Source organism: Sciurus carolinensis, chromosome 1 (genome assembly GCF_902686445.1).
Source record: "Sciurus carolinensis chromosome 1, mSciCar1.2, whole genome shotgun sequence".
NCBI classification, from domain to species: Eukaryota; Metazoa; Chordata; class Mammalia; order Rodentia; family Sciuridae; genus Sciurus; species Sciurus carolinensis.
In genome coordinates this window covers 100836818-100855227 of record NC_062213.1, presented here as the reverse complement: position 1 = coordinate 100855227, position 18410 = coordinate 100836818, and the positions used below count along the sequence as shown (strand labels likewise).

General features: G+C 37.0%; 1 protein-coding gene across 7 annotated transcripts in view; it reads left to right on the top strand.

Annotated features, from left to right (window-relative positions):
• Nucleotides 1–9538, top strand: part of Chd1l (chromodomain helicase DNA binding protein 1 like) — a 61803-nt gene extending 52265 nt beyond the window's left edge. For all 7 annotated transcript variants that reach the window (XM_047555006.1, XM_047555028.1, XM_047555020.1 and 4 more), the window contains 2 exons: nt 68–176; nt 1077–9538. In XM_047555006.1, the coding sequence (XP_047410962.1) occupies nt 68–176; nt 1077–1155 (188 nt within the window). In that variant the 3' untranslated portion in view covers nt 1156–9538. The remainder of the gene's footprint in view (nt 1–67; nt 177–1076) is intronic.
• The last annotated feature ends 8872 nt before the right edge of the window (nt 9539–18410 follow it).

Sequence of the window (18410 nt, the reverse complement as noted above, 5' to 3'; positions counted from 1 at the left end):
AATGTTTGATGAGTGAAGACATCAAAAATCAAAAAATAAACATGCCTTTTTTTTTTTTTTTTAATAGCAAGTGTTCATCTTCCACGCATCGGTCATGCCACCAAGGGTTTTAACTGGTATGGTACTGAGCGACTTATTCGGAAACATTTGGCTGCAAGAGGCATCCCAACTTACATGTATCCTTTTGTCGTCTTAATAGTATGTTTTCCCAACTCAAGAGGGAAATACGTTGTATTTTTTGGTATCACTGTTTAATCCAAAGCCGAGTCCTTTCCTGCCATGTTCTTCAATTCTGCCCTCCTCAGTGGAACAAAACTAAGAAGCATTTTCTGACTTGTATGTACATCCAGAGTATATACCCAAGGAGATGGACACACTAACACTTTTGGATGCCAAGAGAGAGATGAAAAGAATATATGAAGGGGAGAATTAAATGAGCAATTGCCTTTTGGTAACATACTAAAATTTTTTCTCACTACTTTTCTGGATATCTTTCAGGTCTGTGGACCAAGGCCTAAGAACTTCATCCTGTTCTCTAAACTAAACAGTTAACAAATAAGTGAACTATTTTATTTGGGGAACTTTTTGTTGTATTCTTAAGAGACAATATGAAATTCATTCTATTAAGTCATAATCTGCTTTAACTAGACTAATATATTTTTCTCAAGACCTCCTTGGTATGTAAATTAGTATTCTTTGAACTATTATATTGTACCCAAAGTGAGAAGCTGCCAAATTGACCCCCCAATTACTATAATTATACAGAAACTCCATATTTGTACTTAGATTCTTACTGAATTAGTTCAGTCACAACTCATTACAAAACCTTAATAGAGAAGGCATGTTTTATGTGCTTGCACAATTCAAGCAGTAGCATAAGAGTTTTAGTGCAACAGATTAATAGTAGCAATAATTAGTCCTAACAATATTGGAAGTATTTATAATATAGAGAAAAGGAATTAGGACATACTACTTCTAGAATGGTTATTTCAGTAATTATTAAACGAGAGAACTAGTAGTTTTGGCAAAGTTGAATGTAAAGTAATGAAATACGTCTTCCTTGACATCCTTATCAGATATTACTTCCCTAGAAGCAAGGCTGCTGTCCTTCATTCACAGTCCCCACTTTCCTCCTCAGCACAGGTGGTGCCTTAACAATTGGCCCAACACCAAATCCAGTATTTAGCAACCAGCTATCAAGATACTTATCCAGAGTGACTGCTATGAATATTTTAGAAAGGAATCAGGCCAGATGTGGTGGCGCATACCTGTAATTCCAGTGACTCGGGAGGCTAAAGTAGGAGGATCACAAGTTCAGACCAGCCTCAGCAACTAGCAAGACACTGTCTCAAAATAAAAATAAGAAGGACTGAGGATGTGGTTAAGCATCCCTGGGTTCAATCCCTGGTACAAAAAAAAAAAGAATTGGATTTGGGAACCTCTTGGATAGTGTGTTTTCTGAATTCAAAATTTGTTCTCCTGGATGTTACTCTGATATGGTACCTGTAATACAGGATGCACAACTTATTTTGGAAAGCCCTTTGATCTCAGTTTGCATAACTATTTGCATAATAATAAGTTTTCTGCTCTTTCATTGCCATTTTATTACTTCCCCCATATCTAGGTTTCTTCTCCTTCACCAGAAGTCTTTACAGAAGGAAAGATTGTCTGGATTAAGGAGATATGAAAGGAAATAGAACAGGGTATCTCTGGGAGAAGGAAGCACCTTCAGGCAATTCATGCCTTTAGGAGACATCTTGGGAATAGAGGCTGAGAAGCAGGATTTTTGATCCAGACAAGTGAAGCTTCGGTCCTTCTCTTTGCACTGTCTGTGTCTGTCAGATGAAAAAGCACTTTGGCTTAGAGGCCTGTCAAGTGCAACTTCAGAAAAGCCAGTGAATCTCCTTTCCCCTACCCACCAAATCCAGTTCAGCTTCATTTTTGTGAAAGTGGCACAAAACAGTCATAGATTGACTAGTGGTGCTGGAGAAGGTCAGTGCCCGAGAACCAATGGGAAAGGAGTCATGGGGAGAGTCCTTATAAGTTTTACTTTTCAGTTTTGTATGTGGAGTCTTAGTCTTGGGCACCTATCCTCAACCAGCCTAATTCTTATCTCTTTGAGGCCTTCAACACCCTGAATGCTGCAGGGTCCTCTTCCAAACTTGTTGCAATGCTTTTAACTGCCTCCTGTCCACTTTTCTCCCCACCAGTAGTAAACACATAGGTTATTTTTTTAGTTGACATATATTATTTGTACTTATTTATGGAGTACAGTATTCTGATTTGACATATGCATCATATAATTGGTCATGATGTATAATAACCAGGTTGAAGTAATTAGCATTTCCATCTCCTCAAATATTATTATTTCGGTGTGCTAGGAACCTTCAAACTCTTCTCCTGTAGTTATTTTGAGTTGTATAATTTTTATAGGCTATTTTTACTAAGCTATAGAACATTGGAACTACTTCTGCCTCCCACCAATGGCATTTTGGTACCATTATCACCCTCTCCAAACCTCCCATTTTCCTCCCCTTTCTAGCCTCAAGTGACCTCTATTAGTCCACCAACTTCTATATAGTCAGAATTTTTAGCTTCTACAAATGAGTGAAAACCTTTGATATTTATATTTCTATACCTGGTGTATTTAACTTGACGCAGTATCCTGCAGTTTTATCCATTAGCATTACCTGGATAGTTTCTGAACATCTGAGAGAAGTATCATAACAGGGAATTTACTACCTAAGAAAGCATAGGTGACCTTTCCATGGGCACAGTTTTTTTTTTGTTTGTTTGTTTGGTGGCAGGGGGCTTGTCATCCTATACTATGTACCATGCTCCAGCCATGGGGGATTTTACTAGGCATAGAGCCTGTATTAGTAAGGGTTCTCCAGGAAAACAACCAATAGAATATATGTTTATGTAAAAGGAGGTTTATTAGATTGGCTAACATGACACAGGGGCTAAAAAGTTCCACAGTGGCCATCTGTAAGCTCTGGAGAGCCATGGAAGTCAGCAGCAGCTCAATGCAAGAAGCTAGAAGCCTTAGAATGAGATATTAATGGTGCAATCCCCCCGCAGCCTAGGCCGAAGGCCCAAAACATCCCCAGTCTGACTCCTTGAGGGTTGTTGGTACAAGTTTGTGTCCCAAAACAGGAAAACCTGCAGTAAGTTGTCTAAGGGAAGCAGCAGAAGAAAATGAACCTTGCTTGGAAAGTAACAGGGAGAAAACAATTTTCTCTCTTCTACTTCTTGTTTCATCCAGGCCCCTAAACTATTGGATGGTGCTGTCCACCTTTAGGGTGGGTCTTCCCCATTCACTTTGCTCATTCATATGCCATTCCTCTCTGTAAACACTCTCACAGACACACCCAGAAGTATGTTTTACCAATTCTCCAGGCATCCTTCAATCTAGTCAAGTTAACACCCAAAATTAACCATTGTAGAATCCCCAGACCGTCTCCTGGTTAATTGGGTCAAGTAACACATGGATATAACCTCAGAAAACTATCAGTAGGGATGCTGGCAATCCTAGCCTGGAAAGTTTTACAGTCTTCAGGGGCATGTAGTCACTTAAATAAGTACCATAAAATAGCCTTGCTTTGGAAAAAGGATGTCATGTATCTCCCAGCAATTGACCATGATGCTGTAGCAGAAGTGAGCTACTGTCTGAATTTGAACAGCTATAGGGGTCAGGAAACCCAGCATATTCCCATCTCTAACTCCACAGACATTTCACCATACACCATGGCCTAATTAACAGATGAAGAAAATGATCAAAATAACAGGAATAAGCCCTTCCTATCAATAATGAGCTTGAATGTAAACAGGCTAAATTCTCCAATTAAAAAATAGGCTGAATAGATCAAAAAGCCAGATCTAACAATATGCTTCCTAAAAAAGTTCAATTCACAAGTAAAAACATACAGACTGAAAGTGAAAGAATGGAAAATGATGTTCCAAGCAAGTGGAAGCCTAAAGCTAGCAGAAGTAGCTACATTTACATCTGACATAGTAGACTTTAAGATAAAATCTATAAGGACAAAGAAAGTCACTATATAATAATAATTCAACAAGAAGATATAATGATGATAAATCTATGTGTAACTGATGTCAGAGTAACCAGTTTTATAAAATAGACAGTATTAGACCTAAAGGGAGAAAGTCCAAAACTATAATATTGGGGAATTTCAACACCCCACTTTCATCAATGGACAAATCATTTAGACCCTCCCCTGAAAATCAACAAACATTAGAGTTAAAAGTCAACAAATATCTTGACAATAGACACAGAACATTCCATTTAACAGCTGCAAAGTACACATTCTTTTCATCAACTCATGGAGTTTTCTCTAGAAGAGACCATATATTAGGCCCCAAAACAATTCTAAATAATTCTTTTTAAAATGAAATTATATCCTGTATCCTTTCTGCTCACCATGGGAAAAAAACAAAGTCAGCAACAAAATAAATTAGAGAAATTATACAATTGCATGACCACTGAACAACATACATTTGAATGAACAGTGGTTTGTCAAGGAAGTCAGAAGAGAAATATTAAAATTTGTGGAAACAAATGAAAATGAAAACAGCATACCATAACTTATGGTATACAACAAAACCAATATTAAGAGGGAATTTTATAGCAATAGTGCCTACTTTAAAAAACAAAAAAATTCAAATAACCTTACAGTGCATCTCAATAATCTAGAAAAGGTAGTACAAATCACATTCCAAATTAGAAGAAAAAAAAATAACAAAGATCAGAAGAGAAATAAATGTAAAAGAGACAAAAAAGGCAATACAAAAGATCAATGAAATCAAGAGTTGGTATTTTAAAAAGGTGAATAAAATCAGCAAACCTTTAGCTAGACTAACCAAGAGAAAAACAAGACCCAAATAAAATTAGAAATGAAAAAGGAGACATTACAACCAATAGCACAGGAATACAAAGGATCATTAGACATTATGAAAAACTACATGCTAACATTTAAAAATCTAGAAGAAATGAACAGATTTCTAGACACGTAACCTATCAAAACTGAAGATTTAAAAAACCTGAATAGGCCACTAACAATGAGATTGAATCAAGTACTAAGAAGTTTCCCAACAAAGAAAAGTCCAGGACTGGATAGCTTTATGACTGAATTTTGCCAAACTTTTTTAAAAAAATGAAATCAAGTTTCAACTTAGTTCATAGGATTGAAAGGGAAGAAACCTTTCCAAATTCCTTCTAGGAGGCCAGCATTATCCTGTTTTCAAAAAAAGATAAGGACATGACAAGAAGAAATAAAGCTGTATAGACCAATATCCCTGATGAGCAAAGATGCAAACAACCTCAACAGAATAATAGCAAACAGAATTGAACTGCACATCAAAAAGATCGTTTATCATGCAACACTTTTAGAAAGCCATCTGACACTATTAGTTAAATTAAAGGGCATGTACCTTTATACCACTTTCCAATCCTGAGTATATAACAAACATATAAAAGGACATGCTTACAAATATGAATTCACAACTGATTTTCATTACTGAATATGACTGACCATACTATTTGTTTATAGCTGGCATGTGTTCTAATTAAGCTAGTGAAATTATTGGTTGGTTAGGATCATGCCATGCTAATGGCTATTATTTTTAATATCACTCCAGTATGTAAGGGATGCATGTATGCTTGCATATGTGTATGTTTTGAAGTGGCAAAAAAAAACCCTTCTAGACAAGTTAAATATCCAGTATGTAAGGGATGCATGTATGCTTGCATATGTGTATGTTTTGAAGTGGCAAAAAAAAAACCCTTCTAGACAAGTTAAATATCCATTAGCAAAGGAGAAATGGTCAAACAAATGATACAACCATGTTGTAAAACATTTTGTAGCCATTTAAAAGTTGTTTTCTCAATAATAATAATAATAAAAAAGCTAAAAGTTGTAGCAGAACTGGTGTTTGCCAGTGTGGTATTCATTCTTCCCTTTCATCGTGTAACAAAATGGTGGTTTTTATTGGTGTAGGGTATGTGAAATGTATCCAGTTAGACACTGACACAATGTGAACTGTAGCTGTGTTTACAGTTAGAAGTGACCATGTCACTCTATAATCCCAGGTACTCAGGAGGCTGAAGCAGGAGGATCACAAGTTCGAGGTTAGCCTCAGCAACTTAGCAAGGCCCTAAGCAACTTAGCAAGACTGTGTCTCAAAACAAAAAATAAAAATGGCTGGGGATGTGACTTAATGGTTAAGCCCTCCTGGATTCAATCCCCAGTATCCAAAAAAAAAAAAAGGTGAAGAAGTGACCAAGTCACTAGTTAATGACTATCGATAGTGTAAATGAAAGTTGCTAGATAGATTTTATGAGAAATCGCTTCAAACTTAGGGAGGTTTCTCATGTTTCGGGCCATAAGGAGTATTTCAGTCCAGGATTTTGCTCTTATTTTAGACAATTAGAAAAAGACAACATTTAGAAAAATTTTCAGATATGGGATAATAGAAAGCTCCAGGTCATGGTCCCTAAAAGAAAAGAAAGTGAGCCTTTACCACACTCAGGCTTTCTTCTTGTAGACAATTTCTGGACTACTATACAGGGAGGACCCCCCACACACATAAACACACACACAAAAAAAGTTGCAAATTACCAAGTTAAGGAAAGGAAACCAAAGTTCAAGGAAACGAATTTTGGCATAGAATTCCAAGAGGAAGGAGATAAACAGAGTAACACTTACAGATATATGTATAGTGATCTCTGTAAATTAATAACTGAATGGGATTCTGAACGGCAGGGTACATTTCCATGAGGCTACACAAGATCAGCCTCCAGGGAAAGAAGAGTTTCCAGGAGGAAGACAATTTCTAGAGATCACAGTAGGCTAAAAATCATTATGGTTCCCATCAGCCAGAGTGGAAACATGGGGAAAGCACCTTGAATACTCAGAGATGGATAGGAGAGACCCCAAAGATGCCATGCCTTGGAAGTGGAGCCAAGTTAGCCCTGGAGTAGAGACCACTAAACACTCTGAAAGAACTCAAAACACAAGCCTCAAAAGAAGTAAACTGAACAAATAACTGCTAGTGAGAACATAGTCCAACAATACCTTTTAAAAATACTAAAAATTCAGCAACCAACAATGTATAATTCACAACATCCAGTTCTGATAAAACATTACACATAGGGGAGGAAACTGACCCATAACCAGGAAAAATATCTTACAATAGAAACAGACCCAGAAATGAAGATAAGATGGAATTGGCAGACAAGGATATTAAAACAAGCAATGTAAGTTATGCTCATGTGTTCAAAGATGTAAAGAAACATGAATATAATGGATGAACAATGGAATATGTATGTGGACAAAAGAACTTGTAAAGATAATAAAATACTCGAAATATTTTATTGGTATGATTTATAGAAGTTCAGAGACTGCAGAAGAAATATTATACTTAAGGCATAACAGAATTTACCTAAACTGCATTAAGAGAAAGAGCAAAAAAAAAAAGTCTTTGTGACTTGTACGAATATTAAACTAGCATAGTATATGCATAATGGATGTTTCACAAATGGATGAGAGAGATTAGGGCAGAAAAATATTTGACAAATAATGTTTCAACGTTTAATATTTAAATGCTCTAAACAGAGAATACAGAATCTTAATGAACCTTGAGCAAGATACACACACACACACACACACACACACAAATCAAACCACCCCAGAATTGTTACTCAAAACTAGAAAACTGACCAACTTGAAAAAGATATCATACATAGAGAAAAAAAAGACATTATACAGATACAAGAGGAAAGATAAAAAGTTTTACAGATTTCATGTAAGTCTAAAGACAATATAGCAACTTTCAATTATGGAAAGGAAAAGGGAAATAAAGCCTGTCTACCTTGAATTTTCAATCCTGTGAAATTAGCCTTTAAAAGGGAAGAATAAATTTTAAAAAAACCTTTTTTCTGGATAAACAAAAGCTGATATAATGATGCAGAATCAAGTCTGCACTGTGTAAACTGTTAACATGAAGTTCTTAAGGCAAAAGGAGAATGTTGTCACTTGTAAATGTGTATCTACACAAGGCAATGAAGAATGCTAGGAGACGAATATAAATAGCATATAATGGGCATGTAAAAAAGACTTTCCCCTAATTTTAAGGTCTTTAATGGAAAATTGACTTTTAGGATCAACATTTAGTGTGTGCTTTATAATATGTAGCACTGAAAACGTGTGATAATAATAGCACAAAGGACAGGAAGAGGAAATAGAAATACTACTTTCAAGGTATATGCGGAGTGTTATGCCATTATTTAAAGGCAGATTGTAATAAGTCAAAGATGCATAATTTAAACCGTAGAGCAGTGCCAGCAAATGGAAAAATGTGAGCCATATAGGTAATTTGAAATTTTCTAATACCTACATTAAAAACCTAAAAGGAACATACAATTAATTTTACTTTTTTAAAACTTAACATACTATATTCAAAACATCATTTCAATATATGATCAATAACAAAAAAGAAATCAATGGAACATCTTTATTTTTCCTACTGACTTTGAATTCTAGTGTACATCTCAATTTAAATTTTCATTAGAAATACATAATCTATATATATAGTTGAAAATTTAGATTCCCATACTCAAATTATTTTCAATGTACTTGAAATTTTCTAATAGCTGAGTCAAATATCAATTTTTTTACTTTATTTAAATTAATTAAAATTAAATACATTGGACTTGCAGTTTTAGCTCTGATACTTAAAGAGCTTGGAAATTGTTACTGTCATTCTTATAAGAAGATAAAACCTTAAGTCTGAAAAATCAATTATTTCTCTTGGAATCATCAGAGAATTGAGGTTGTAGGGTAAAGTGCAACAGTGAAATCTGGTGAGAAGCTAATACAGAGAATCACAGACAAGATTCATTTACATAGAACAGAAGCTTCTACAGCCATAAACTGATAGAAACCATTAAATAGCAATGTTGATGAGCTGCTGGAGACTGAGTACAATCTAATGTGAGTGAAAAACTACTGAGGTCAGAGTCTTACAGAGGCCTCTGTGGGTCCTAGCTCCAGAAACCATATTGGGCCTTCAGGGTAAAAAGCTGAGAAAAAAAATTTCCTCTTGTCTCTGGCAGGTGAGAGGGAAAGTAACCGTTTTGGAATATTCCAAAGCTTTCTCCATAATGAAGTCCAACTCTCCAAGGGCACAGACATTACCAGAACCTTATCCCACCTAGAGAAAAGGATTTCAGTCACCTCTAACCTTCCTGCCTTACTTAAGAGGAGGCTACATGGTGTTCACAGCCTAGAGAGATTAAGATTTAATCACAAGATTATAGATATTTCTCCCTCATATTTTATCACCACATCAATAGGGCTTAAGTATAATAACAGCAGATTATAGCTGGAAGAGCCTCAGGGCACAGCCAAAATTTAAGGACTAAAGACAAGGACTTGGAGGAATTTGAAACCTCTGGCACTTACAACAAACACCAAATGGCCCAAATCCTAGCCAGATTAAAAAAAAAAAAAAAAAAAAAAAAGTAAAACTACAGACTTTTTACCCTATTTTCTATTACCCAAAATACCACATCTGGCTTTCAGCGAAATTACAAGATACACTAAAAGACACACACCCAAATTTTTTTTTTAATAATCTAAAGAGATAAAGCATACATATAACCAGACTCAGGTATGACAAATTTTGGAATTATCAAAGTTAATTTAAAATAATTATAATGGGGGGAGGGGTTAGCATTAGGTTTAGGGTTAGGTTTAGAGTTAGGCTAAGGAGAGCGGTAAGAATGAAGGAAAGAAGGACTGTATAAAGGGAAAAGGGTGGGAGGGGTGGGGGGGAAGGGAAAAAAAAATAAACATCATTACCCTAAAAAAAAAATAATAATAATTATGACAATAGGTTAAAGATTCTAGTGGAAAAAATATAAAACATGCAACAACAGATGGGGTATGTAAGCAGGGAGATAGAAACTCCAAGAAAGAATCAAGAGGAAATGCTAAAGATCAAAAACACTATAAATGAAATGAAGAATGTCTCTTATGGGCTCATCAGAAAACTGGACACAGCTAAGCAAAAAACAGTAAGTTGGAAAGTAAATCAGTGTTCTACCTATAAATGTCTGATATTGGAAAAGTTATGGTATGCACTCAGTATAAATATAAGAATTTCTTGGGGATAATCATATCTCTAGGGTCTTGATTTATAAGCGTATTTTATAATTTTAAAGTAAATAATAGAAGAAACTAGAAAAAAATGTTTACTGCAACTTGTTTATTTTGTTCCTTTCATATCCATTATTAGTAAGTTCTTTGTTCAAAAAATGGAATGGAGGGATTTCACATATCTTGCCTATTTAAGTGGTCCACAACACAAATATTTTGAATCGTATTGATATAAAGGAAATAAGGAAATAGTTTGTTCTAGATCAGGATTCTAGGAATCTCATTTCTAGAAATTTCTCATCTGTCATTGCCCACTGCATCACCACTTTGGGCCCTCAATTTTTTTTTTTCTTTTGTACAAACCAGCTACAAAGAAATGGTAAAGGATTAAACAAAAAACAACATATGTTATTTGCCTCAGTTTCTATTACCCAGTGTTTTATATCTGGCTTATAACAACAACATTACGAGTCATTTAAAAGCAAGAACAAAATGATCTGAAACTACAATGTAAGCATTAAAAACCAGACTCATGGCACAATATTTGTTTTTATTAAACTGGGAATTTAAAATAACTATAATTGATATACTAAGGACTCTTATGGAAAAATGGACAACATGTAAGATTAGATAATGGAAACCAAGACAGTATCAAAAGAAGCAAAAAAACATAAATGAAGACTACCTCTATTGAGTTTATCAGAGAATGGATCAGAAGATAAATTTCAAATAAAAGTATCAAGAATTTTCCAAGATAAGGACAGACACTAAACCTCAGATGCAATAAGCTCAGAGAACACCAACAAGGATACATATCTGCTTGGTAAAATTATACTTAGATATATCATATTCAAACTTAAGAAAACCAATGACAAATAGAAATCCTTTTTTAAAACCCAGGAGGAAAAACAACTTATCTATAGAGAAATAAGAAAAGTATTACAGATGACTTCCTCTCAGAATGTATGCCAGCAAGAAGAGGATGATTTGAAATATTTAAGCTGTTGAAAGAAATGAACCTACAAACTTTGTAGAATTCTTTATTTAATGAAATTATCCTTCCAAGATGAAGGAGAACTAAAGACTTTGTTTCTTGCAAATAAAAATGAGAGAAATCAATAGTAGCAGACCTTCCCTGCAAGAAATACCAAGGAAATTCTTCATGGAGTAGGAAAATGATATAGATCTGAAATTTGGATTTACTACAGAGAAGTATCAAGGAAGGAATAAATGAAAGTGAAATAAAATGTTTTATTTTTTCTAAATTGATTGAAGTTAATTGTTGAAAGTAATAACAATAATAATGCATAGGGTGATTAAATCATGTAAATTAAATAAATGAGAGTAGTGCCATAAAAGAAGAGAGGGAAGAACTTAGAGTAGTCTGTTATATGGTACCAGCACCACACATGAAGAGGTAGACATATTAATTGTAAGTGTTTATTGTAAACTATACAGCAACTACTAAAAGAAATTGAAAAAGGAAGTGTAACATATCCTAATGGGAGATAAAATAGAATCATATAAAAGCAGAAAATGAAGGGGAAAAGGGAAGAATTTTTTTAAAAGCACAAGAGCAATGAATAAAAAACATAATAGATATTAGTCCAGCAATATCAATAATCACTTTAAATGTGAATGATCCAAATGCACTAATTAAAAAACATATTGTTGGGATGAATAAAAAAATTAAAAAAAAAAACTTAGCTGGTGTATTTGAATAGAAATGTTATCCCCAAACTACTTTGAGGCAAGTTTTCCCTGCTCTTTGTTATCTGGTTTCCTGTCATTTAAAAAAAAAAAGAGATGAATATGAATCTAATCTAACATTCCTATGTACATAAATGAATATACCACAGTGACACTCACCATCATGTACATCCACAAGACACTAGTTAAAAAACAATAACAACCTATAAGTAAATAGCAGATCAGTAGAGGGAAGAGAATGGGGGTGGGATGAAGGGAGAAGAAGGGGAAATATGAGAGCTGAATTAGAACAAATTATATCCCATGCTTTTATAATTATGGCATAGTATATTCTATTGTCATGTACAGTTAAAAAGAACCAATGAAAACAGAAAAAGAAACAAGCCGATTAACTTCCCTACTAACCAATATATCCAGATAGTATAAGCTTAAAGTGTCACTGGGAAAAGGGTCTAAGTTTACCAGGAGGGGACCTCAACTTAGGTCCTTGACATTTCACCATGAAAAGAATTTCAGGATGTGTCCGTAGGAGGCACAGGCTGATTTATTAAGCAAAGGCAAACCAGTATACACTCAGAGGGAAGGGATAAAGTGCAGACATGCATAGGAAAGAGATGTGCTGTGTATGGTCTGGGGATTAGAGAATATATAGGATCTTTTGTGTATTTTAAAATGAAAGACCTATCCTAGCTGGGCTTACTGGCACGGGCCTGCAATCCCAGCAACTCAGGAGGCTGAGACAGGAGGATGGCAAGTTCATAATCCAGCCTTAGCAATTTAGCGAGTCCCTAAGCAACTTAGTGCCCTGGGTTCAATTCCTAGTACCAAAATAAATAAGTAAGTAAAATAGAGGACCTAAGATATTTGTCTAAAGTTAGACCTTGAATCATTTTGCCATCCACTAGTAAGCTTATTTTATTTATTACCTTGTAATGAATGTTCCTCTCTCCTGGGGTCAGATCTTTTCCCTTTTTAAGCTAAGCAAAAACAATGGACTAAGTTTATTTGTGTGTGTGTGTGTGTGTGTGTGTGTGTGTGTGTGTGTTTGCACGCGCGCACGCATGTGCTTATATTGTGTAACCTGTGTGATTTAGAGTGAGAATTTAAGAACTGTGCTGGGATATAGTTCACTGTGTGCTCCAGAAGTCTGGTAACTGTTTAATAGTTTTGTTTGTGCACTGGTCCCTTTGAAGGTGGGGGTCTTTGAAGTGAAGCACAGCCTTAAGAATTTTGTATGCCTTATAGTTTGTGGCCTGATCTGTCTCCTTATCCCTATCTCAAAATGACAGAGACTTTTATGCTGGCAGATAGTGTAAGGGAGTACTCTTGGGGAACCAGCTCATACATGAAACTGTAGTAAAGTAACCCCACTTTCTAAATCCAAGTGCCCTTTAAGGATTCACTATTCTTTGGTCATCCTCAGGAAGAAGGGATTAGTTATTACTTCCATTTAACATTTTGTGAAAACTTAAAATAAGTGCCTTCAGTACTCTAGACAGGAAAGCCAGTTCTCTTGCATCATCCAACACTCACTCCATGGTACACCCTGTGCTGTGCCCCTGTATTTGTTAATATCCACTCCCTTGTCCATGGCCAGTCCACTGTGGTTCTGTAGTAAAATGGGGCCCATTCTCTAGAGCTGTGAACTTTGCATCTTTCTTTGGATTTAAACTACCAGGCATGTAGATAAGTATCCAGTAAGCCACTGAAAGGAAATGAAACTTACAGGGCATCGCCAGCAACTGTCTTTTCCTCTTTCTTTCTTGGTCCTGCTCAGAGTTGTCTTGTTGGCAGGCAGCCGCCTGTGAAATGTGCACATTTCAAAGCAAATGGCTCCAGGAGCTCATAATTGCTGCCAAACGTGTGTGGATTTTAATAGCCCATTTTCATTAGCCTTGTGTGAAATCACCTGTCTCTGTGTTGTTACCCAACTTAATTGTCAATTATGGTGATTAAGCTTGGCTTTCACTACCATCACTGGTAATCATTAGTATTATCTCTGAGGCTGAACTAAGGGAAAAAACATCACTCTGTAGGTGAAGGTGAATGTTTTGGTGTCGATGAATGAAGTGGCATTTTTCTTTGTTTGGATGGAGCCAAATCTGAGTCTAGCTGTCATTTCCAATCTGCCTTTTAGATGTCTTAGGATGAATTACTTCTCTTTTGTCACTTGGTTTTTTATCATCAAAGGGGTTCCCTGAAACCCACCCCCTTCCAGTTCTCCAGAGATGTGTACCATAGCTAATTAAGATAGTAGGTCAGATAGTTAATACCTTTAAAGTGCTTTCAGCAATGTTGATGATGCTACATATAATCGGTACAGTACTAGAAACATTTGGGGGGTAGTGCAGAAAGTGCTGCCAAAGGGAAACTTGAGATTTTGATTGCTGATTTTTTTTTCTGCCTTCATCAATCTTGTTAATTTTAAGCACCTTCCCTTGGCTTCTCCTATATAGACTCATTTAATTGTGCATCTTGACTAATGTTTTACTTCTCCTGGAATTTGGAATGAACAATAATGAAAATCTAGGAAATCATCATCCCTTTTCCTCTTTCCTTACAAATTTTAATTTGGTAAAATTCCCAAACCCATTTCTGTTATGCTTTTGTGGGATTTCAGGACATGGCAAAATAATGAAAGACTTTTTAAAAAATGATATCATTAGACAGCATCTCAAGTATCTGAGTGCCATGTGTGTCCCCAAGGTTTATGACACTCTTAAGACTTGATGGTTTCCTTTATCTTTCAAAAAACCCTTTGAGGAAACTAATAAGAGATTTTTTTTTATTCTAATTTAATGGGAAAAAAGAAATTAAGTCATGCAAGCTTAAGGGATATGGAGAGTGAATCAGTGACTGTTCACTGCCTCCTGGGGTAGAAGAGGAATAAAGCTCTATCTCAGACAGTCTTTAATAAAAACACCTAAATCCATAACCTTTCAAAGATCCTCTGGCAAGTCTAGACTGAGGCAGGCAAGAGTTATAGAGGAATTACCTTCCTGGATGGTTTCCTTTTCTCCCAAATTTCCCATTCCTGTTTAGTATTGCTTTTAATATTTTGTTTCTGTTTTTGTTTTAAAGGCCTGATTGATTATAACAAAGACTTATCTTCATCACGTCTTGTAAGCACTCTGCACTTAAAATTGCTGGTAGCAGATTCATGGTCACCCACCCACGCACAGTGAAGGACTGGAATCTGAACCATTGGGGTGATTTTCTAACTTCTGCAAATAGATGTTTCTCTTATGTAGAAAAACTATGTTATTTTTAATTCCCAAAAAAGTTACTTTGATTTAAAATATCACCTAGGAATAAAAGAGGAGGACATATTACAGTTCAAATATTTTCTCTTCTATGAAGCTTTTGCCATCCCTTTCTTTCTCAAGTCCCTGTGACCAAATAAATTGCTTTCTTTTCTACGCTCCCATTGTTCTTTGTTCTTATGTGGGTTACAGAGCAACCACATTTTACTAGTTATTTGTTGTGTAATTCCAAATCACTGTCCTCCAATTTAGTCAAGAAAGAGCTTCTTTTTCGGTTGCTGCGCAAGTAAGGAGAGAGTGATGAGGGAAAGAGAAAATTCAAAGTCCCAAAAGTTATGAAGTGTAAGTCCCTAATAGGGAAGATTTCTGACTAATAGTGAACTGATTCAAAATAGAATGAGCTACTTTAGTGACCTGGATATACTCTATAGGCTGAGTGGTTTCTCTACTGGACAGCATTTCCCCAATTTATGAAGTTGCCATGTAGACTTTGTAAATGCTCATAGTTTGTGATAGGAGGGCCTCTGGCAGGTGAAGATATAACTTAGTGGTAGAGCACCTGCCTAGCATGTATGAGGTCCTAGGTTCAATCCCCAGCACCAAAAAAACAGAGAAAAGCCTCTCAAAGAGCTGAGCTTGCTCTAATTTGAAACTCTTTTATATTCCACAAGTGTATAGGTATCTCCTATTAGGACAAATTCTAAATTATGTTCCTTCTTGCCCATAATCTAGGACAGTGTCTTGCACAAAGAAAAGCAATAAATATTTACTAAATAGGCTTTAACTATCATACTCCACCCTTATAACTCCATAAATCAGTTTTGAAATTATAGTTAAGGGAGGAACAATGTTAGATATTCATTTTCTTTCTTTAAAGTTCACCCCCTTGGGCTGGAGTTGTAGCTCAGTGGTAGAGTAGTTGCCTAGCACATGTGAGACTGGGTTCAATCTTCAGTGCTGCACATAATTAAATAAATAAAGGTACTGTATCCATCTACAACTACAAAATAAATTTCACACCCTTGGGGGTTGGCAAGATGACAGAGTGAAACTAAGCAGCAAATCTGGAATCCAAGCAGTGAGAGAACAGCTGATCAGAGAGGTGTATGACAGCAAGAGTGCCCTCAGACACCATATTGGACAGTCAGTGACCTGGAGGGAATTGGAAATTCTGGTTACTGGAACAGAAAACAGGAATTTGTCAACACTGAACTCTTACCAGGGATGGTGGGGGGCACATGGAATAACAAAGGGAGCACAAAGGAAAGGCAAAAGTGACAAACTTACTTTATAAATGGGTAGAAAAGTCAGAGCAAGTGAGGTCAGGGTAGGAGCTACAGAGACACTTGGTGAGAGGTACACAGCTTATCTCAAATTTCTGGTGGAAAACTGGCAGGCAGCCATCTGTAGAGACCATGCCTAAGCCTTCAATCTAAATAGCTTCATCCCACCTGGAGATAATAGCAAATATGATCATAGGAAATGCCTTTGAAATGGGCTGTCCTTATAACCTGTGTAGCAGGATTGCCACTAGCTGTTGGTTGCCAAACCCCTCTACCACTGACAAGTGGGACAGAGCAGGGCAAAAGGCAAGTCACTCTCAGACAGTGCAACAACTGGGGAACAGCAAGGGCCCCAGCCACAGCTGCGTGAACCACACGTGCCCTGTGTGAACCTCAACTGCCTTCTGCAGCCTCATGTACCCCATTTTGGCAGGCCCAAAATGGCTATAGTTAGGCTCCCCTACTGAGGCTTCCAAAAGGCTACATTATGTTTTTAGTGTGTAACCAAAGCTGTGAATCAGTTATACTGTGGTCAGTGTGTAGTCAAGGTGAGAACACTGATTCAGTGTCACAAACATTTGCTTGTGAGCATGCGTCCACTTATGTAACCTGTTGGCAGTGTGCCTCTTTGACTTGCATAAGAAAAAAGGCCTAATGGAAAGGACTCTTGGGCTAAATGGAACTGACTGGGGCTAAATGGAAATGGCTGGGAACTTGAGCTGGAACTGAAGAAGGGAGACTGGCTAGGGGCTACTGCTGCCTCTGAATAAAAGATGACTATTACCTCAACTGTGACTGGCATCTTCTTCCACCTGCCAGGATTCTGAACCTTGCTTCCAGGACCTGAGTCTTATCCCAGCTGACATCCCAGTATCTGACAGAAGCTGCCCTTGCCCCAGCAGTGCAGTGAGTACCTCAAAGGCACTCTGCAGTTATTCAAGCCCTAGAAGTCAGCCACCACGGAGCACACCCCAGCAGTGGTTTGCTGACATGCACAACCTGGATGCCAGCCACCACCAAGTTGTCCCTAACAATGGTCCATCATTGAGGGCACCCCAACAGCAGCCTGCTAGAACACGCGCCCTCATCACAGGCCTCCAAGACACACACTCCAACCAAGGGCTGCCACCCAATGGCACTGCCACCCCACCAGGCTGCTGTGCCACTGCTGTGCCACACCTATGTACCCTAAAGTCTACATGGGCAAGTTCACACTTATTTTGACAGCTCCAGGAAGATGAAGCATTCTTATAGGTGGACATATAAGACTGCAATCCCAACCAGGGAGAGACCTGGTTTCTAGGCCACAGACAATTAGGGAATATTGATTCTGATCCAACAGAAAGCTCTTAGGTGCCCAGACACACCAAAAAATGGAGGGAGCCCCCTAGATTTATGTCAAAAGTGAGCAGAATGAGCCAGGCACAGTAGTGCACACCTGTAATCCCAGTGGTTCAGGAGGCTGAGGCAGGAGGATTGTGAGTTCAAAGCCAGCCTCAACAATGGTGAGGCACTAAGCAACTCAGTGAGACCCTGTCTCTAAAAAAATACAAAATAGGGCTGGGGATGTGACTCAGTGGCTGAGTGCCTCTGAGTTCAATCTCTGGCACCCCAAAAATAAATAAATAATTAAATGTGTGTGTGTGTGTGTGTGTGTGTGTGTGTGTGTTTGTGTGTGTGTGTTTACAGTGAGTGGAATGAGGTCTGTAGAGACAGATTCTATAACCTAAGTCTATATAGTTTTGGAAGCAAAAACCTGAATTAGATGGGGGCCAGGGAGACTTACTACATAGCTCCATAATCCAGCAGAGAGACAGCTGGTGTGGTTGCTAACTCTAAACCTAGAGAAGCTTAGAAACTTAGAGTTCCAGCCAAGAAGGTATGGGCATTTACCAAGATTCCCACAACCTGATCGAGTCCAAGCCTGAAAGGCCCCATAAGAAATCTCTCTCTCTCTCAAATAGCTCAGCAAAGAATAA